This window comes from Vitis riparia, chromosome 8 (assembly GCF_004353265.1).
Source record: "Vitis riparia cultivar Riparia Gloire de Montpellier isolate 1030 chromosome 8, EGFV_Vit.rip_1.0, whole genome shotgun sequence".
In the NCBI taxonomy this organism is placed as follows: Eukaryota; Viridiplantae; Streptophyta; class Magnoliopsida; order Vitales; family Vitaceae; genus Vitis; species Vitis riparia.
Window position 1 is genome coordinate 19,294,837 of NC_048438.1, and position 22,897 is coordinate 19,317,733.

At 32.5% G+C, this 22,897-nt stretch overlaps 2 protein-coding genes across 2 annotated transcripts; one reads left to right on the forward strand and one right to left on the reverse strand.

Annotated features, from left to right (window-relative positions):
- Positions 1-32: 32 nt before the first annotated feature.
- LOC117919858 (transcription factor TGA2.2-like) lies at positions 33-11,550 on the reverse strand. The gene is made up of 11 exons (XM_034837134.1): positions 10,823-11,550; positions 8,885-8,985; positions 7,997-8,070; positions 7,760-7,906; positions 7,426-7,503; positions 7,281-7,340; positions 7,005-7,082; positions 6,821-6,872; positions 3,536-3,807; positions 1,005-1,253; positions 33-513 (listed from the first exon to the last, which is right to left on the reverse strand). Exons 1-11 carry the CDS (start codon positions 10,918-10,920, stop codon positions 367-369), a joined length of 1,356 nt encoding a protein of 451 aa, XP_034693025.1. The 5' UTR covers positions 10,921-11,550; the 3' UTR covers positions 33-366.
- An 8,302-nt stretch (positions 11,551-19,852) lies between these two features.
- LOC117919814 (sigma factor binding protein 2, chloroplastic) lies at positions 19,853-21,028 on the forward strand. The gene has a single exon (XM_034837077.1). It carries the CDS (start codon positions 20,022-20,024, stop codon positions 20,451-20,453), a length of 432 nt encoding a protein of 143 aa, XP_034692968.1. The 5' UTR covers positions 19,853-20,021; the 3' UTR covers positions 20,454-21,028.
- The last annotated feature ends 1,869 nt before the right edge of the window (positions 21,029-22,897 follow it).

The window sequence follows — 22,897 nt, forward strand, 5'->3', positions numbered from 1 at the left end:
AACTAATAAAAATATTTACCTGGTCTACGGTATACAAATCAATAACTGCAATCTAAATTATCAACCCAACTTCTGCTACAATTTTTCCTTTTTAGTTTTAATAAAGATTAAACATGATCACATTATTGGCACTGTTGTCTGAGACATAAGAAATAAAAATACAACACCTAACTGAACATATGAAACAAGCATACAACTACCCAGTGAACATATCTCATGTTACATGTGTAGATGGAGCTGAAACCACCACTAAAGCCTCCCTGCACCATGTATAGGTCCCAAAAGGACTCCGAAGTTGGAAGTGAGCCTTTTGATTCCCTAGCAGGAGGCCATATTTCTAAAAACGATCCTGATACTCATACAACATCACTCCCGTGGCCGTGCAAGCCACAGAGAGCTGAGGGCTCGAAGTCGGGAGAAGTAGTCATTTATTGCAAGAAGAGCACGTGCAGACTGCCGGGTTGTCAATATACGGTGCATCTGCTGTAGCGTCTGCTGGCGCAGATTATCAGCCTGATAATTGTCCAAAAAAAAAGACTAAGAAAAAAGACAGGAAAAATTTATATCGTAAATTTTACTGCTCTTCACAATAGAAAAAGGCATAAGTTATCCAGTGGCCCAATATAACCCACGTACACAATTGCTGAAACAACGAGAAGATTTGATATCCCTGAGAAGGTTTGATGAAGTTTATGATGGTGAATATGCAAAAGGTTGTCTTTAAAAAAGGCACTTTGTAGGAAACATTTTCTTCAGTAAATTCACAATATATTTTTTGCACAACCAGGATTTGTCCTGAACCAGAGGTCCCAAAAGAACAGAAACATGCCCACTGGCATCCAGTGGTAAAAAACACTAACTTTTAAATGCTACACACTTTTAAAAACAAAGAAGATACCACATTTTGATAGCAAAAAATAAATAAATAATTTTATTTGCCACCACTGCTGATGCATTCAAGTTTTCATTCCTTACAACTTCCACTAAACTAAAAGGGAGATTACCTGACGAAGAAATCCCTCAAGAGTCCCTAGCTTACCCATTGCCATGGCCATCTGGCCCATATAGTTTGCCACATTCCCTGATGATCCAGATGGGCCAGGTGAGCCACTGGTTAACGTCTCAGCCAGAGATTGTTGCAAGGCCTCCATCCCTTGGGAGAGAGCATCCTCCGCCTGTTGGGATGACTGCTGCAAGTTGTAGATGCTCATCAACTGTTGCTCCGTTAGAGGCTCCAATTGGTTTACAAGAAGCTGTATCAATGACAATGCTATTCAAAAACAAGACCATATAGAATAATGCACAAAAGCAAATGATTAAGCATGTTCTAACAGTCATTATCTTTTTGATGCACAATGCAATTCAAATTTTTTTTAAATAGTTTCTAAAAGTCATTATCTTTTTACGGTAAGTCTCAAAAAAGTTCTTGCATTTGTCCAGGAATTACTATCATTTTCTACTTTTAAAAATAGAAAACAAGCATGTTCAAACAAGCACTAAATTTGTCGTTTGTTTAACGGTTGAAGGACAGATAATAGATACTTTTACTACCACCCACATATCTGTGAAACACACTGCCAGAAATGAAACTAGATGCTTTTTCAGCCTAAGTTTTTTTTAAAAAGCTTTGCTTTTGATAAAATTCTTTACTGAAAAATACAAGGCAACTCAAATAAAATACTTAATAATAATAATACTTACATTTTAATTAATACACATACAAATATGCAAATAGAATTATTCATAATAAACACATTTATTTACAGTCCATTGAATTTTCAATAAAATGCTTTATCATTGAATCTTACTTCTTTTTCCCAAGGAGGATCTATTTTTATTCACATCTCAATACCTCATTTGATCATATCTCCATATAGGATTAGTTTGCCCAATATATCAAAACCTCCCTTTCTTCTGCTCCTCAAGTTATGATAAGAGAACTTCATTCTCTTGTTATTCCTCACTGGACATCAAAAACCTTTCTTCACTTATTTTACCTTTTTTTGGAGGAATCATTTGATTGACTGCACTCTCATAGTCAAACATTCATTAGCCACAATCCTTTCATGACTACCAATAGCATATGCTGCTTCTTTGCCATGCATAAGAAATTCTGAAAATCTAAACTTTATTAAATGCATGCTATCCCACAGCTGGCTTGAAATCCTAACCACTCAACCTGGAGTCACTTGGAAAGACTTCTAAATACCAACAGGGCCACAGTTATTTTGGTACATATAAGAAGAAGAAGATAAATTCAACACACTTCTTTTCTAATTTTCACATAATTTATGGAGTGTCTGTCTTGTCTCACAATACCTACCGATAAGAAGGAAACAGATTTTTAAAAACACAAGCATCCTCCTCTTCACTGTTATTTAAATCCCACGCATGCAGTTCAAACTTGGGACAGGTTGAACCTAACCAGACCAGATCTAAAACAAAATATATGTATTTTGTTGCATTAGAATATTTACCATTTTTAGACATGTTTGCAAGATGTTAATCCTTTTTTTCCTTGAGACTATATGGAAATCTTAAATTTGTAAGATTTACAATGTTAGACGTACACTCATACCTTAATTAAAAAACACATGCAAGAACTTATATGCCGTGGGGAATATTAGCTAGAAGAGAGTGACAACAAAAATGCATCAGCAGCCAAGTTTAACTTCCTAACCTGGGGAAAAATTAGGATACAAATAAAACGCAAAAGGATTATAAAATATAGAGTTCAAACCCAAATCCAGCTGTTTTTGATTATCTGATCGCATAATGGAGCCCATAAATGACCAGATTAAACAGGTCTGTATCATTAACTGTCCCAATCCCTTGGCAAACCTAGCCAAACAACTTAGTTGGGACATACATGATAATTATACAATACACCAACAAGCTTTTCCATATAATGATTGCATAAAATAAGAGCACTATCACATCAAACCATTCAACCGCTTATAGAGCAGAATGGAAGATGAAAAGTTTACATGCTAAGAACATGTCAGTGCTAGTACATCTCAGAACTCAATTCTATCAGAACAAAGTGGAGGGTCTGAGAGCACCTTTTAAAGTCCAAACATACTCCTATCGCATAAATAGTGATCTAATGAGAATGTCAGCAAAAAATTCCAAAAATGCATTTCCTTATTCCAGTAATCACCCTCCAAATATTGATCAAAAAACCATTGACACCACATTGTACTTCTAACAATTCATTGCAAAGTCAATTATAGGGCCTACTAACCACAATCCACCATCCAATCCATATTCCCATCTCAGAAAGTAACACCTTGAATGCCAAATATCTTCAGTTCACAATCATTAATTTAACAAAGCAGAGATTCCCAATCTTCCAAACCAAACTCCAAAAAAAACCCTGCACACATTCCCACCCCCTTCCTCCACTACTGCATTTCCATCATTAACACACACAAACATTTAACCAAAATCCCAATTTAATCCAGGGAACATATAGTAGATGTTATTTTTAAGGTAAACAGTAAAATAGATGGAATCATCAGGAAACAATTCTCACCTTGAGGACTTCAGATGAACGGAAACCACCAATCCACATAAAACACCGTTCTGCAGGTGTCTTCCACATTCCTGACAGGATGTGGAAGACATCAGCCTTGGCTGCAATGCCTTTCAACCTGAAAATGTCGTCAAAATGTGCTGTAACATTGTCCACAATTGTGCGAAGTTCAGTGTCACTTGCATGTGAATTGACAGCCGATCGCAGTTCATTTATTTGCCTGTTGTGCTCTTCTAGCCACCGAGCATATTCTACATCAAATGCCAAGGCCCCTGCAGAAGAATGCAATCAAAAAGACATTCCTCATTCTATGAATCTTTCTGGAAATGAAATCATATGAAAGAAGAGACATTAATTCCAAAGAAATAAATAAATAAATTTTAAAAATTAAAATTAAAAATAAAAAAAAAACAAAAAAAAACACAGAGAACATAAGAATATGCAGATAACCGATGGGGGCCGTGACAGCCAAAAACATTAGTGACGCTCTCACAGCCAAAACAAGACAACCAAGATAAATTATATTACTGAGTTTGCACAGAACAATAGGTAATAAGCATACGACTTAATGCTAAGTTAATGCTTAAAACCAGTCACAAAATAAATAGAAAAATCAATAATAAGCATATGGGTTAGTACTATGTCAATGTCCAAAAATAAATATAAAATCAAGTTTACTAACCAAAAACAGGAAAAAATAAAAATAAAAGCTTTCTCTTGATTATACACCATGCCTAAAAACCAAGAAAGTTATTGCAACTAGCCCCAAACATGGTGATCAATCATCATCAAAATGCATGCAACATAAAATGGTCTTATCGAATGCCCCAAGGGTAATGAAACTTAACAAGTCTAGATGAGTGTAATTTGCTGCCTAGACCATTAGGATCACATATGATGCTTAAAAATCGTTAACCGCCTGCTCCTCTCTCAGGAAGCCACATTTTACAACGCCTTACATATCAATTGCAAAGCATTCTCACCAACATAATTGACCTGTGAGGTAAGACCAACAGTAGAGCACCAGACTTGTGTTGTTTTTCTCTTGGAGGATGAGTTAATGGGGAATGATGCAGGTGCCTTTTCTTTTAACAAGCCATCGCTTTACTTTTTGATAAAAATTAAAATAAAAGGCACCTGCATCATTACATCTTATTTTCCATGGGAAACCAATCCAACATCTTTTGATATATAAAGATAAGAAACATATGGACCATAGCACTTGTCTCCAGCCATAGTTCAACAAACTAGTGTTTTGTGCATTCCAGAAACTGTAAGTTAAGAGGCTCTAAATGTGTTTCTGAGCAAGTGTCCCAACTCAAATAAAACATTTTCTTCATTCTCTATGTTAATTGGAAAGGAGCATAATTTTCTCTTGATTCCTGTAAATGCTCTTATCTTGTTTTCCATGAAAAAAGTTGTTAAGATGGTAAAATATCCATCAAGGAAAAAAAAACAGTTGTTATGAGAGTAAAATATACACTGTGGATTCAAATCTTACAAGCTCAAACTTTTAGGAAAGTTAGTAATTCATCATAATATTAAAGCCTCGTTTGGCGGGAGGTCATGTGTTTGAACCTTATTGCATGTTTATTTCCCCAATTGATTGAGCCTACGCATAAATCTAAAAAAGCCTGATTGTAGTTGTTTGCAAAAGAACCTAAGTGTCTCTACACGTGAGGATATAGGACCGTACAAGAGGGAGGGTGTTAAAGAGTACAATATATACATATTGTAGACCCAAATCCTACAAGCTTAAGCTTTTAGTAAAATCGATAATTCAACAAAGGATAATAATGTCATTACACCACATTAAGATTCTTTGTGCATTCAAGAAGAGTTGTTCATTTCTTGAACAGCATTATTTGGAATCCTTTGCTTGGGAAGCTTCTTGGGGTAAGGTGCTAACTTTGGATCAACTCAAAAAGAGGGGTCGGTTTCTAGCTAACAGATGCTTCCTTTGTTGTGAGGAAGAAGAATCAATTGATCATATTCACTGCTCCAAGGCAAGAGTGTTATGGGAGTTATTGTTTGCTCTTTTGGGTGTTACTTGGGTCCTTCCTTTTTCGGTTAGAAATACCCTTAGTGGTTGGCGTGGCTTTAACTTGGGTAAGAAGGGTGTGGAAGGCAGCCCCTTTGTGTATTTTTTGGGCGGTTAGGAAGGAAAGAAATAGGATTACTTTTGATAATGAAGAGCTTTCGATTCATAGGTTGAAAAATTCTTTTGTATGTAACCTTTGGTTGTGGACTAAGTCGGTTGTAAATGATGGTCCTCTTCCTTTACTCAGTTTTTTTTATGGACTAAGTTGGTTTTGTATTTCCTCTTCTTTTTGTGCCCTTTGGCACCTCTTGTATACTCCTTGTATGCTTTTGGGTCAGCCTCAAGGTGCCATTTTCTAATATATGCTTTTTGTGTGTTTGCCTATCAAAAAAAAAAAAAAAAAGATTCTTTGTGCATTCACAGCACGTTCCTCTATATTAGTTAGCAATAAAAATAAACCTTTATATTCTTATGGTAAGTGACTAGATCACCGATAAAATATTCATGGGAAGGGAGTCTAATTGATCCATCTAGCAAAGGGCAACATTTTGGCCCTGCTCATCTAGATCAGGAAGAACAGATGGAAAGAACATAAATGTCATATACAGATGAAAGAAAATTTGAAGTGTCCCACTGTCTTGTGATCAGTTGACGTTAAACCTGCATGATCAATGAATTTCCCCATTTCACATAAGAACTGATTATATTGGTCAATTGCACTCTGTTTTCTACAAAGAAGGACACAGCCAACTGTTACCTGTTAAACCTCCATGTCAAAGGGATATGGACATGTGTCTAAATCTAATAAGGCGAATTGTTTTGTTTTTACTTTGATTCAAAAATTACATATTCAACTTTATGTACCAAACAATTAAATAGTAATGGCAACAAACTGGCCCAAAAATAATATGAATGTGTGTATGTCTTATGTCCAAAAGATTATAATTTTAAAATCACTAGTGGAGGTTCTCCTGGAGATGGTGCTGCATCAAGCCAAGCCAAGCATCAGGCTCCGCTTGGCTTGGTTGGTCTTATGATTTAACTTCTAATCCAACCATTATATGTTGTCAGTAGTTTACACATGGTATAACTAGCAAACAGAAGTTAACTTTTTATGGACCTCATGCAACAAAGTTAACAACTCATTCCAAAGTCTAGTGGCTTTGCTACCATGCTCAATTTCCCCAAACTGTAAGTGCATGGATTACAAACAAATGAAGGACAAATAAAAGAAGTAGGTTTACCATTTCCACTCATTGAATGGGATTGGTCTCCTGAGCTTGAAATGAATATGCCCTACAGTGAAGAGAAATCAACAGAAGTGTATGAAAAAAAAGGCACATATATCTGTTAGGATGAAAATTGAAAAATGCAAAATATAAAATATAGTAACAGGTGAACGTAACTAAAGAGCTAACACAACCAAACCTGCTGGCGGGCTCGCTGGAGCTCTTGTTCAAGTTGGGTCAGCTTCATCCGACTATTCTCCAGCTGTTGCACATATGCCTAAAGAAAGAAACCGAAAAAAGGGATTTAGTGCACACAATGCACTCCCAGGTTTGTGTAACATAACAGTGAAAATGAGACAGAATAAACCATAACCAAAAAAAAACACTATCCAACACTTAGAAACTCAGTTTGTGCAACATAACAGTGAAAATGATGTCTACATCAAAGGTGAACTCATTTCATAACAGGACCTACCTTTTTCCTTAATCGGCTTTTTCTGGCAGCTTCACGATTTTGAGCAAGCCGGCGTAATGTCTGAAGAATATTGATCAAAGGAACAAATTAAGAACATTATTATGCTAAGCTGTATCATCTAAATATAACTAATTTAAATTTTAACCTTCTGATCACCGGCTTTTTCTTTTGATCTGTCACTCGAATCAGAGGCCACAAGAGCAGCTGATTGACCCATTTCAAACTGCAAATGAAAAGCACTAAATTTAATAAACAACATTTAAGAGCAACCAAATATTCCAACAGAAAAGAGAAGATGTCTATTTGAAAATTTTCTTATAGGTAACAACAAAAACTGCCAATAGGTTTGAAATCTAAAACAATACATGGAGCATCAGCCACATCATTAGAACACCATAGATCAATAAAATCTCCAAAATCAACTTCTTTTTTTTTCCTTTTGCAGCAAGACATTGAATGATAAAAGCAAGAGACATCACCCTTTGATTCTTGTCATCCGTGTCCACATCTGTTGAGGTATCAGTCCTAGGACTGGCATCTGCCATATTGGACTCTCCCCAGTTCTCACGATGACTACCAGAAACAGAAGCTATATTTTGTTGTGGTTCTTTTTGTACTGTTGATGTCTGAGATATCACAACAGCAGCAGATGATTTTATATCAGAGTAAGCAAGTTACTGAATTGCACAGAACCATTAAGGGAAGATTTAATTCACCTTATTTAAAGCGCCAAATTGGAGGTCGGTACTTGGTGCCTGGCTACTCGGCTTTGCTGAATTGAATACAGAATCTAATAATAATAATTGAAAAAAACACACAAAGGATCAGACAAGAAAATGTGAGATATCATTAGTACCTTAGACCCCCAATCATGACCTCCCCCTTCTCCAAAAGACCCAATTCAAAACCCCAAAACCAGAACAAACCCAAACACCAACACCCCACTCCTCACCATCACCCCCAAAAAAAGGGTTGCACAATCTAATTATTTATTTTGAATAAAACAAAATCATTGCTTGAAGATATCAGTGAGTACAACTGTACAACATGAAATTTTAAACAAGTACATAGTGTTATTTATTAATTATGTCATTAGCACCTTGCAGTTAGTGATTAAAGTGTCTATATAGTAGTGGTCTTGTTTTTCTTTTTCTTTTTTTTTTTCTTTTTTTTATTTGATAGGTAAATTTTTGTCCCCATTGGGACTTGAACCTAGAACCTCCCACAAACCCTCCCCAACCCTTTACTCCTTGGGCTAGAACTCAAGGGCTATATAGTAGTGGTCATGCTAGTGGTCATGCTATCCGCACCTTGCACTAAGGGACTGAATTCTATCGAATAACAATATTGGTGCATAGAAAGTTCATTATTAGGCTTATCAACCAATATGAAATAAAAAAGGTTATGGGCACACAATTCGATGGGACCCACACTACAACTCAAAGAAATTGATTAAGATGAAGAATAAAGACTCAAGTTCAGTACGTAAGATATAGCTAACGTCACATAAAAGTTCAAAAAACTCAACAAAATCCACCAAGAAAGCACAGATTGAACAACCAGCATTCAATTCCCCCATTCAAAATTAAGATTTAAATACATACTTCTACTAAGATCAACAGCATCCTCTATACGAAATCCAAGGGACTGCTCCAGCGCCCCAAAATCTGAAATTCGAGAGCGAATATTGTTTCCCTCTGTGCCACTGAAACCCAGAAGTCATGAGCACAAATAAGTTCCAAGGCTTACAAATGTCAAAAGCCAGTCAGTAAATCAATTTTCCTAATGCAGAAAGAAAAACTGAAAAGGCAAGTATAAGGAGTCGTAAAAAAGAATGCCATTGTGTTAAAGCAGGACTTCCCAATCACGGAAATTTTTTTCACCAGATAATGTACTATACATCAAATGAAGAGATTACATTTTGTCATGCCCTTACATAAATCCATTACCAAGAGTTTTATTCTAATTTAGAAATTATCCACTATAAAATGAATAATGGCAGGAAGAATATCTAGTAAATCATTAAGTGAAGAACCAATTTTTTTAATGCATGCACTTGAGGAAGATATTGGGGGGAGGATCAACACCTGTGACATGTGGGTAGGAACCTTATGCTTTTGTAGGTGACCTATTAGAAATTTTATTGATCTTATTTAACGAATTTATGCTTTTACATGTTTCATCTATTGATGCTTGAACACGTTCCATCTTTTTATTTACTGAAAGGAAAATATATTTCCTGAAGTAGTAAAGGTATCAAGAGAAAAAAACAAGTTTTCTGGCGAACAACTAATGGTACACATTAAAGGTTGTGATAAAAAATAAGATCCATTACGCCGTAAGATTAGAAATCCTACATCAATAATATATGTATGACGTTAATGCATATGCACCTCCCATGCATGTTTAATTATTCAAGCAACAAGACTCAAAAATTCTTTGGAAAAGCTATTTTTATAAGAAATGTGGGCTATTCAGCCTTTCCAGAATTGCAGGGTGCACCATATTTCTATCAATTAAAAAAAATTATTTGATTCTCTTCTAACAAAAAATACTTTGATGTGAACCACAAGGTGCCAAAATACGTTGTAAAAAGGGTCTAAATTGATATTCAAAGGCCCTCAAAGGGCAATCAAAGCAAAGCATTTAGCTAAAAAAAAAAGGCCTGTGACCAACCTTAATTACAGTAATATTTCAATGGGAGATAGAGAAAAGTCACATTATAGCATAGATGGCTAGTCCCCTGTTGGAACCATATATTATATAAACAGACTTCAACTCTTCCATACAAAAAGATCTAGGGGATAACAAGTCCCACTGCAGTATACCCTGCTACCTGGCTTGTATGGCCAGGGTTTTGAACTCTGCCCTGAAATAATTGTACTGGCCTAAGGCTGCTTTTGATTGAATAATTTAAGCAGCAACAATAAGGATATATCAAGCCAATTATGTCAGCTAAAAATTTTCAGCACTTATACAGTGACCAAACACGCTCTTCTAAATGACACAACCTCAAGCTTTGCAATTGTTCTAGCATCCATTCTTCCCTAATTATCAACATATTAACTTCATAATACATGAAGGAGGCCCATCATTATTTCATTTAACCGAAATCAAACCTCACCACAACTAGTTAAGGTCAGCTGAGTTGAGGGTTCTGTTTTCTTAGGTTCCAAACTATTATTATTTAAAAAAAAAAAATACTATATTCTAGATATTTTCTTTTCTTAATTTTCCTACTCAATGGCAGAACATGAGGTTCAAACTCACAGCACATAAGTATTTTTCAGGCATGAACGGATACTTCAATATGACTATAAAACCACGAGAAAAACATCCATATGACAAATATTTCAATGTTCTTAAGATTGTGGATGGTTTTCTTACAGCAAACCATAAGCTAAAAAAAACCCATAGCTGAGCCCTCAGAGCAAAAGTACCATTCTCACATGAGAAAATTTAAAAGCAAGTATAATAAACAACAACCAAAACCTCTATTCAATGGCAAAAAGACGATACGAGATCAGAAAAATGAAATTTACATGGAATTGGATATGGGTATCTGAGGAATGAAGCTCGGCATCCCGGGCGTGACTTTGCTAACATCTTCCGCACCAACCTTCACTGTTCTACTACCCATTAATCAACATCATCACCACCTTATTCTCCACTCTTTGAACAAAACCGAAGAAGAAAAAGACCCCTTTAACCCCTTCAGAAAACCAAAATATTCCGTACCCAGGAACGCCTAAATCACAAACCACCAGCCCCTCTCTAACCAGTTCACTTCATCAACTCCAATTCCTTACAGTTACAAAGAATTTACAAATTCACAGACAGCAAACAACAGCAACAAAAAGAAAACACAGAAACCAAATCAGAACCCCCAAAAATAACCTTTCAAAATAGGCAAAAATTATTGTTGTCCGTACATCCTACCAAGAAAACCACGAAACCCCTCTAAACCCCAAGTCTTTCGTCAAATACCTAACCCACCAACCAACCCAATAAAATTCAAAATCGAAGTGAGAAGATAAAAAAGGAAGTACAGAACAGAAAAAACCCTAGTTCATCAATCAGTATTGGAAACCCTAATTCTACCAGAATTGAGAAATACCCAGAAGCGGAAATTGAAAGAAACCCCTAATTGTGGAGATTTTGAAGAACAAATTGAATTTTTTTATTTTTTTTTTCCCTTTTCTTGACTTTGGACAGATGATTGTGCGAGTGAGCATAAATTATATTATTTCAAGATTAATTACATATCTCTCTCCAACTTCAGCAAAATTTCAATTCACCCACCTTGGATTTTGAGCTCTTTTCTTTCTTTAAAGGGTAAATGGAGAAAGTGGCGTGACGTTCAGATCATTCCAATCCCTTCCACAAGTCTTTTTCCACTCCACTTTTTCCATTTTTCAAAGCCATCATTTTTATACTCTTCTTCTTCTTTCTTACCCCCTTTTAACTATTACTTTTTTTCCTATTTTCATTTCTCTCCCCTTTATTATTAAATTTTCCTCTAACCACCCCATCAAAATCACATCTTCTTAATTTGGAAATATGATGATGATAAAATATTGAAGAATTGGAAGGAAATTTGAATCATTCAACCCTCCCAATTGATTTTTCTAACAAATCTTGTCAATATGTTTATAAGATTAACATTTTCATCCCACGAAGTTTAGATAGTGTGAATCATAATTTGACTTCTGAATTTTATCCATGCCCAGTCAACCTCAGGAAGTAGGTCAGGGGTACATATGATAATATGAGTAAGCGGAGGGAGGTAAATGAAATTTAGCAACTCTGTCATGAAAGTAAATATGGGCAGAAGGTCGGGGGTACATATGATAATATGAGTCAGCAGAGGGAGGTAAATGAAATACAAGCCATTACACTTGTCAACATTTGTAAGAGAGCCACTGAGCTTGTGGCGACTTTGAAGTTTGAACCTCGGTTGGGTTTGAAGGAGGGGCAATTTTGTAGTTCGGGGAAGTTTGGGGGCTGTTTTCGTATAATTGAAAAAGTGAGTGATGACTGATGAGAAGGTCCTGATTCTCAGCGCCGCCTTCAGAGAAGTTTGCAGATGCTCTTTTAATTCAAAATTACATTTCTGACCCTCTTAGAACAAAAGTCAAAATTGAATTCCAGTGGGAAACAGCTTACTGGCTTCGCTGCCAAGTTTCACGTTATTCTAATCGACTATCATAACATTATTGTTTGTAATTTTCAATTTTATTTTATTTTTTTATATGGTAGAAGATAAAAGAATTTTATAGGATTTTCCCTTTTCTTAAATATGAATTGGGCATGGGCTGGTCTGGGCTGGGCCGGGCCTGGCTGGGCATGGTAATACATTACAACAAAACCCAGCTTGCGGGGAAAGCCTCATAAATAAATGAGAACATTAAGCCCAAGCCCAGATCACTGGGTCTACTCACGTTGCATGGGCTTGCGGTTTTCTGGATTCCGGCAATTCGAAAAGAAAATGGTTTGCTAAATATTTCAAGGCGTTTGGTTCTCAAAAAATGTGAGATAAGAAAAGTTAAAGAAAAATAAAAAATAAATTTAAAATCAATAGATTATTTTCATATTTATTTTATTTTTTTATTATATAAAGATTAAATAATTTTACAATATATAGATTTTTAATTATATTTTATTTTCTTTATTTTTTTATAATGAAATCAAATAGAAAAAACTATTTTCATTAAAATTTATTTTCTTAATACTTTTCAAAATCAAACATAGTTGAAAAAATCTTGTGAAATTATTAAAAGGAAAACAGTTTCGAAAGTAATTTTTTATTTTCATCGGAATAATCTACTTAAAATGTTTTATTTGCGCATTGAATAATAAGGATCTATTTGAAAACTATTTTTTATGATAATTTTTTATTCTTCACAATAAAAAGCATAAAAAAATAAAAAAAACATTTGACAATAAAAAAAATATTTTATATTTTCTATTAATAGAAAACATGGTGTTTTCATAAAATATATTTAAGTTGTTTTCTGCTAATTGTTCTAAAAAATAATTATGTAAATATATAAAATGATTAAAAATAAAACATTAGATATAAAAATTATTCTTAAAATATATTTAAAAATATTAAAACACACATTAAAATAAATTATATTTTCAAATAGACTTTTGTTATGTAAAATTCAAACAACAGTTCCCAAAAATTATTCTTAAAAAATATTTTAAATTTAAAAATAAAATAAAAAATACAGTTACAAAACACTCCCTGAGGCTCTGTGTATGGACTCAAAAGTCATGATGGAAACCAACCTTGGGTCGAGCCTGGTAGAGCTGGCCCATTTGTTTTGTTCGCCGTGCAGCCCATTTCACTCACAAACCAGCCCAAACAGGTATCAAAAAAGATACGTAACAAGCACGTCAGCCTCACGTAAGGAATCGTGCAATTTCACGGCTGCGACCCACTCAGAAGTGCTGGGACCCACTTGTTTACATGAGACGTGGCAGAATTACAGTGGCGCAGAAACTTAGTGGAGATTGATTAGAGAAGAGCTCAACCCACGATCGAAGATGATGATGATGATCCATACAAAATCAGCCCTTGCAGCCGACTGCTAACGACGTCGTTTCCACGACGTTGGTCTTCTTCATACTTGAAAGCAGTAGGTAGAAATAGAATTGAGATGAAGACGGAGAAACCGATAGAAGTTGAGATATCTTTATATATATAAAATGGGTTTTGCGAAGAAGTGAATGCTGAAGGTACGTGAATAGTCCAAGACGGCAAAACCTAATGATATTTAATATAAAGCGTGCGAGTCCCGAAATAGACAATGACTCATCTTCCAATAATAACACTCCAATTCTATGGGCTTCACTGGAATATTCTCGAGAAGCAACTAATACACATGAAAGATCGGCAATACATATTGAAATTAAATTTTACAAATTTAAATTCTTTTAAAAATTAATAATTTAATATAATACCAAATTTGGTAAAAAATCCTAAAAATTTAATTAATTTTTATTTTTAATTATTTGATTGTCTTATTCGTTGACCTTTCTTTTACAATTCATTGTAGGTTTCTATTGTACATCGTGTACATCATCATCATCATTATTATTATTATAAAGATTATTAGTTATTGCTTTTAAAGTTGTTTGGAACCTCGATTTCAATTCCGTTGTTGTGTTTGGTACAAGAGAAAATTGATAGGAAAGCAATGCTTCTTTAGAGATGTACTGGGTAGGTGAATCATAATATTGTAGAGGACAATCATCAAGATACAATAAGATCAGTTGGTTTGCATAATAATGAGTTTTTGCTTTCATTCATATATTAAAACTCAATTCAAACAAAATTTAATAAACAAATTCAATTATAAAAACTTAAAATTTTTATTTTTTGATTTTTTGTTTTTTTTCCCTTAAAATTTTCGGGAATTAAATGTAACTATTATGTAAATAATTGGTTTGAAAAAAAATAGTCAAATAAGTAACTCCTGTCAACTTCTTAATCCACTTATAATGAAAGTTACTTATTTTAATTAAAAAATATTTAAATAATATGATAATTATAATGATAAAATATACATTTTAAAAAATCTTCATATGAGTTTAGTGTCAATTATAAAAATATTACGTATTAAAAAAAATATATTTATGCCGATTTCTAAATCTAAGTCTAATAGATGAAAAGAAAAAGGGAAAAGTGTGTTATATGTAAAAAAAAACTATGAAATAAAAATTAAAATTTATAAAATACAAATTTTGATTAATAATTTAAAAATAATTAATATTTTATATGATTTTTTTATTAAATATGTTGCCTTTAATAATTCAAATATTACTATATATGTATTATCTTTAATCTTTCTAGGTATTATATTTGATTATTTTAGGTATTACATTAACTTATATAAAACTTGAATTATTTTTAAAAAAAAATTATTTTATGATTATTTTTACGTGAATGTGTGGAACTCGATTTTTTCAAGGAAAAAAATCGATAAAAAAACGGTTAAAGTCGGAAAAATTGATGACAATGAATAAAATAGATTCAAGATGTGGGATAAGATTCCGGAATTGAACTCCATAAGACACCAAATCCGTATCGTACACGTGTTTCCTCCGTATGCGGGTCAGGCTACAGCTAAACTTATCACGCCTTTACAGTGGATTGTCCTTTCTACTTTATTCATAATTTTTAATTCATTATATTAGCCATAAATTAGTTGTACATGTTTTTTTAATATTTGATTTTTATAACGTACCCACGTCATTAATGTAATAAATATTTAGTTAAAAGATATTAAATAATCCTTAAAATTAAAAATCTAACACTTTTTTTAAAAAAAATTAATCAATTTTTGACATAAATATTATTTTCAATTTTAAGTATCTATATATAGGTTTTAAAATGAAGGATTATAAAATAAATTTTTTATCAAAAGTTTTGATTTAGTTATGGTGATCGATTTGAATTAATTATTGTTTGATATTAATGCGTTACTTTTATATTTATAGAAAAAATCCAATATTTTTTTTATTCAATAAAATACAATAAATACCTTATATTATAACTTTTTTTATTTACCTGAAAAAAAAATATCATTTAAGATTTTATGTTTTTTTTTTAATTTTGACTTGAAGTTGAAAATAAGATAATAATATTTAAAAGTTAATGTCATTTTTTTTCTATTTTTCTTTTTGATTAACTTATTAGTAGTTTTAACAAATTCATTCAAGTGAATTTACTATAACCCTATGTTTTGATGCTAAAAAAATTTAAAGTCAATAAATTATATTTATATATTATTTAAAGTTTATTTCACTTATTTTAATTAATTTATATAAAAATTAAATAATTAAAAGATACATTAATTTCTAATAAATTTTAATTATATTTTATTTTTATAATTTTTTCATAATACAATCAAACATGAAAAATAATAATTTTTTTTTAATATTTGTTGAAACCAAACATAATCTAATAGCTTTTACTTTTTCTTAAACAAACTCAAAAGAAAAATAAAATTTTCATATTTAATTTTACAATAAATATATATATATAAAATATGTAACTCACATATTTTTTAATTATTTAATTTTTATATAAAAATATTACACGAGTTAAACGGGTTTGAGGTGAGATATGAAAAAAAGATTATTAATTTAATTTAATTTTTTATTTTTTTCCACTTTTTATCAACTTATTTTATGTCTTTAAAAATTTTGAGTAACTCCAATTTTTAATCAATTTTTAAAAATCATTAAAATTTTATTAAGTCTTTAAGAGGAATAATATTTATAATAATATATATATATATATGTTATTCAAAATAAAAAATAAAAAATATGTCCTAATTCCTAACACACTAAAATAATACAATTTGAAAAGACTAATGATGGAAACATGTATAAAATCATAAGGTATGGATGCAGGTATTTCAGTTTTGGATTGAAATGACAGCTGGTGGAGCTTATCCAAGAGAGGTGGGCCCCTTGTATTGGCCTCACTCCTTTTTATTGCTCTGGAATTTAATGCTTCGTAGGAGGGCAGATGAGAATTTTGATTATTTTCAGCGTGGGCCACTCCTCCTCCCTTTTATTTATTTAGCAGCCACGGGCCACGGCCTCTAATATTTGACAAGTAACTTTCGTGTTATATGATATATCACATTAATTTATAAATCCTGTTACAACGTTAACTGTTTTATTTTACCTTTAAAATATGAATTATTCATGAACTCCTAAATTTCAAAATTTTAAAATAACATAATGAAAATATTTCACGCAACATTTAAGGTAGCCACTTAAACAATTGTTTAATCAATTATTTATTTATTTTTAAAGTGTTATATGTATAACACATCGGATAAGTGAATTGATGTTTTATATAAAAATTTATTTAGTAAAAATATTTTTAGAAGAGTCATATATTAAAAGTTCATTTGATAATAATTTTTAAAAATATTTCTAATATTTATAATATTTTATTATTCAAGTAATAGAATGATTTAAATGTTAAAAATATTTTTTTAAATCACAAACTTTTAATATTTGTAAAAAATAAAATAAAATTAAACAAGTGATGTTTAAACACTAAAAATGATTTTTTATATTTTTAGAAGTGTTTATTAAATTTTATCAAACATCTATCTTTTTTAATTATATTAAAAATGTTTTCTAAAATCACAATCAAATAAACTTTAAGTCATGTAAATACGTTTTAAAATTATTATTTTGGATAAAAAACAAACAATACCTGTATAATTAATTATGGATTATTACAAATGATGGGATAACCAATTTTTAATCCTTACAAAGTGTGTGGAAAAAGTTTTATTTTTTTTACGTTTTATATAAATTAGATATATTTTAATGTCATAAGAATAAAAAAATACGTATCATTACATATCATATATATATCAAATAAATAATTAAATGGACTCTCAAATATTCACTAATAATGAAACATTGGCCGTTCATGGGCCCATCGGTGTCTCCCATTCGTTGGGTCCACGACAAGTCCATGAGGATGTTCACATAGTAGAAATTCTTTTATTTTAATTAATTATTCCATGGAGCAGCGGGACAACTACGTGTTCTTTTTTCCATCTTAAAAAAGGTTCCCATTTGTTGCGTCCACGACAAGTCCATGAGGATGTTCACATAGTAGAAATTCTTTTATTTTAATTAATTATTCCATGGAGCGACGGAAAAACTACGTGTTCTTTTTTCCATCGTGAAAATGGTCAATGCACGTGCAGATCTTTTCACCAAAATGCTTTATTATATCAATCATTCATTTATTCATGATCAATTTGTACTGCGAACACCTCATCAATCATTTTAATATTATTTAAATAAAGAATTATACCTTTATTAAAGATTAAAAAAAGCTATTAAAAATGATTGTAAACAATATAGGAGAAGATTTATAATAATAAAATAAAAAATGAATGGAAGTGGAGGCAGTTGGGCTCGGACTTGGGTGTTCAAAACCATCATTATATAAAAAAAAAGTTTTATTTTTTTTCTTTCTGTTTGTGTCTTCCCGAAAATAATAAAGTGAAGAATGAAAATTTTTTTTCTCGAAAACAAAAGAAATAATATATATATAATTTAAAAAAAAAAATGATATCTTATTTTTATTTTTATTTTTGTAAAAATGAAGATTAAAACTGCAGTAAAATAATGATTTTTGTATTTGTAATTTTATTTGTGGCTTAAAATGATAAAATTATTTAATAAAAAAATGAATTAAATTTTTTTGAGCATTTCAAAAAGTAACTCAAAAGAGTTTTTTTTTTTTTTTTTTATCATAAACAAATTTTATTATATCACTAAAGAATTCATAAATTTTGTAATTATTTTTATTGGCATGATAGCAACGTTATTAAGTCAATAAAAAGTTTTCTAAAGTCTTTGTTGAAAATTATTCAACAGTCGCGAGATTGGAAAAATAAGGGAGCGTTTTTTGACTAGTCCTATAGACCAACGGCTTCCTTTTCCTACTCATATTTTGTGTGCAAGGTTTTGGTCATTAGTCAACAAAACATTATCTGCTTAGTTAGCGACTGAGATTTTCAAAGCCATGTAAATTTCGTGGCAGTGATCCACTGAATATTCAGTTAGGCCTGTGGTGCTTTCTGATTCAATGCATATACTATATTCATGTGTATATTCTATCACCCACTTGCAACTAAAAGACAAAACAAAATTTAAAAAATAAAAACATAAATATATTTTATAAAACAATTCTTCAAAATTAATTCTCAACTTTGTGATTATTTTAAAAAATATATAATATTTCATAAATGGGAGAAAATAATTAATATTATATAAATATGCATTTCTTTTAATTATCTAAGTCTCGAAATTTATTTTTTATAATAGTTTTAAAAATAAAAGACCGAAAAATATCTAATCGCCGCCTAAGCTTTAACGTTCCATGATTTGGAAGAGGAAAAACATGATATTGAATGACCCGTCGGAGAACACATTAAGTCACGTGCATCGTAAAATTCATATAAAAAGGGAAAGGGCAAAATATCTACTGTTTCAACGGTTGGTATTATGAAACCTGTCGTATTCGGTGTCCCGCGGCACCAGGATCCTCGGTATCGCTCAGCACCACTGGAGTGCTACTCACCGCCGACTCCGACCTATTCCCCAGGCCCAGCTGATCAAGCCGATTTCACCGATAGGCTCTCTTACATTTAATGGCGTCATCACACGATGGTCCGAAGACGTCATGAAAATTGCAGAACGCCGCTGGCTGGTGCCACGTATTAAATTATTGATTCATCCATAGCAATGGCATCAGCAAAACCCCTTATCTCACCTGCTGGTTTGGAGCGTGATGAGCAGTTTCCACGCCAATCGTCTTGACCTATGGTGACGCAGATTAAAATACAGCTAAGGAAAGTATAGTTGCCAATTACTCGTCTTGGAAAATATTTATATGATTGAAATTTGTTCGAAACGCGCCCTTGGAGCGTGAGAGGCGCGCTTATCTTTCTGTCGTGTCTTGCCAGTTTCCATTTGCTCTATTAAGACGTCCAGCCTTTTTCATCATTCGCTCTCTTATCTTTCTTTTTCCCGGAAACCTCCTTGATTTTCTTTTGGCTCCAAGCCATCTCCTTAACATCTCTACAAGAAGCAAAACCCTTTTTTAATGTACCAGTGAGAACCCTGTTGTGACCTCATCTTTCCTTTTTCTTTTCTTTTTTATCCTTAATCTCAGAGCTAGGCATGGATAAAGCACTGAGTGTTGATCAAAGGAAAGCAAGCGGAAAGGCGAAAGCGAAGAAGACAACAACCAAACCATTCAAAGTAGTGTACATCGGCAACCCCAGAATGGTGAAGGTCAAAGAGTCAGAATTCAGGGCTTTGGTGCAAGAACTGACTGGCCAAGACGCCGACATATCAGACCCCACCGTGTTTGAAGAGATCCACGATGTCGGTGGCAATCAAAAGGTTCCTGATGTTGCTAACAATGAGAATGAACTTGAACTGGACGTCCCTCCAGTGGACCGTGGTGATGAGACACCTCAGATGTCTGATGTTCCGATGGAGCAGTTGGATGATGTCTTCACGCCTCAGCTACTGGAGAATTTCACCGGCCTATTGCAGTCCACTTTGTGGTATGAATCTCCTCAAGTTAATGTGCTGAGGAGCCTTTAAGACAGTGTAAATTGAGTAAGCTTTCTTATGCCTACCCCTACAAGTATGATGCTTATAACCGTTGTCTGTATTCATGTTTGGTCCTTGTACTAATTTAAGGAAAAAAAAAATGTTGGTTTCTTTTCTTTTCTTTTCTTTTCTCTTCTCCCTGACATCCAAGATCCGGATTGTGTTTGGGAACCCTTGATTTTGCGCTCTTGCTCGGGGTTAGCCGAAAGAACTGGTTCAAAGTGCAGAACGCAGTCTGGCCGGAACCTACTCATCTGCCTATCTAAAGACGAGTGCAAATTTGAAGGTCCAAAAGAGTGATTCCCCCTAACTGGAATAACCTATCCCTGACACCAACACACAACCCTGGTTGAGACGATGTGAGAACTGAGGAACATAAGCTGTGTGGAAAATGTGGTTTAGTAAAGTAAGGGAAAATTTGTGGTTGAAATCATTTTCCCATGCCCCAAATGGAAGATATGATTACGAAGCTATGGAAGATGAAGATGTCGAGTAAATCTATGAATGTGCATTTGGGCCTATCTATCTCCCATGGAAATGGAATGGTTTCATTATTATCTTTTCTATTTCAAGTTTCATATCATTTAAATGAAGAATTTCTACAGGCATTAACTATGGAGCCGTCACCAAAGATGACTGCATAATCAAAAGGCATTTTCTTTTCTCCTTCAAGAAAATGCAACATATAGGATGATAAAATTCATTTGCTGTAAAAAAAAATAAAAAAATAAAAAAATAAAAAAATGAAGGGATTCATTCATGCCTGATACTTGGGAAGTATATACCACAAAAATCATTTCATTTTTCATGGTATGTTGTAATTCCCAATTTCACCCTAGATTCATGAACACGATTAAGAATTAGTATTATACCAAGAGACGAAATTAATGTTTGTATACATACGATACGTACCAGATTTGTAATCTTAGCTTTATCGTAAGGCAGCGTATGCATGGCTTCCCAACTTGCACTACTACGGGATAAGAAGATAAAACCTTTATCACGTTTTTGTCTTTTTAAAAACTTTCCAGGTTTCATTATCGGCAGCTTTGGCTTGTAATGACGGACAACGAATTGATTTGAAGGAAGCATCTTGCTCCAACTTGAAAGTCTTAAGATACACGGAGAATTGGGGATGAACACAAAGCCTAGCTACCAACTAGCTGGTCTGTGTCAGACTAGCTGCCGTGTCTGAGAGTCCGTGCTCAACTGGCCGATACTTGACACGTAAACACGGCACATCTGCTCTTTGTGAGTCTGGGTGTACACATGCATGCATGGATTTAATTTTCACTCCATAACCATTAACCAATCATCTCATAGCCTACTGCTGTATCCCACGGTTTTCTTTCTGACTCGTTTTGTTTTCCAGATACGAGCAAGCCATATCTTGCAGCCACATAACGTGGTCTTATCATTCTTGACCATAAACATAACCAGACATTTTTCGAGTTCATTTGTTTGGGTTTGGAAAGAATGAGGTGATACGGTTTATCGAGCCTCATCGATACTTTTAAACGTTTTAATCGAGGATTTATATAATCTAAGATTTTTTCTAATCTCATCCATTGTCAGAATTTTCTTTCTCAAAGTGATCATGAATATTTCTAGGATAATATTAAATATTTGATCTAAAACAGTGGCTTGCTAGACAAAAGGCCAAGAAAAAAAAAAGAGCTTCCGTGTGACATGACATCTAACATTGGATTAAAAAAAAAAAAGTAGAAAAAGCATAAGTTTGGGGTAATTTGGTGAGTACAAAGTTCGTGAGAAATGACATAATTAAGAAAAATATAGGTCAAATTAGAGATACTAAGTACATGTTTGTTCCTGAACTGTTTTCTATTCTAGTTCTTGAAAACAAAAAACGCAAAAAAATTGTTTGGGGAAAAATATGTATTTTTGTTTTTTTATGTGTTTTCATCTTCTCAAAAACCATTTTTTTATTACAATAAAATTATGTTTTCATTGTTCAAATAATATATTGTTTTTTGTATTTTTTTCTTTCTTATTTTTGTGTTTTTTAACTGCTTTTTATATTTCCATAAATGTGAACTCCACCCAACTACCACACCCCCACTCACAAGCCCTTTCTTCTTCTTTAAATTATTGAAATTAATATAGTTATAAATGGTTATAAAATCATCATTTGTTTAATAAAATTATAACTGGTGTAAAAATTTCATAATGAAATATTTTTAAAAAAAATTTAAATGAATTGTACATGTGAAAATTATTTATATATTTATAATATCAAGTCAATAAAATAAAACATTTTATTAATTAAAAAAAATTAACTTTCAAATATGTTTTTTTTTTGTTTTACTTATTCTAAAAAACTTTTTTTATTAGCTCAATCAAACATTTTTTTTTGTTTTTGAGAATAAAAACTGCTTTACATAATTCAGTTCTCAAACATAATTTTTTTTTTAATG

What these genes read in the sequence shown, in the direction of transcription:
- LOC117919858 (XM_034837134.1), bottom strand. Translation starts at nt 10,920, where the DNA reads ATGGGTAGTAGAACAGTGAAGGTTGGTGCGGAAGATGTTAGCAAAGTC. An exon ending in TGCTGTTGATCTTAGTAGAA is followed by an intron (nt 8,071 to 8,884) that starts GTATGTATTTAA and finishes TATTATTATTAG; the next exon opens with ATTCTGTATTCAATTCAGCA. An exon ending in AAAAAGCCGGTGATCAGAAG is followed by an intron (nt 7,341 to 7,425) that starts GTTAAAATTTAA and finishes AATATTCTTCAG; the next exon opens with ACATTACGCCGGCTTGCTCA.
- LOC117919814 (XM_034837077.1), top strand. Translation starts at nt 20,022, where the DNA reads ATGGATAAAGCACTGAGTGTTGATCAAAGGAAAGCAAGCGGAAAGGCG.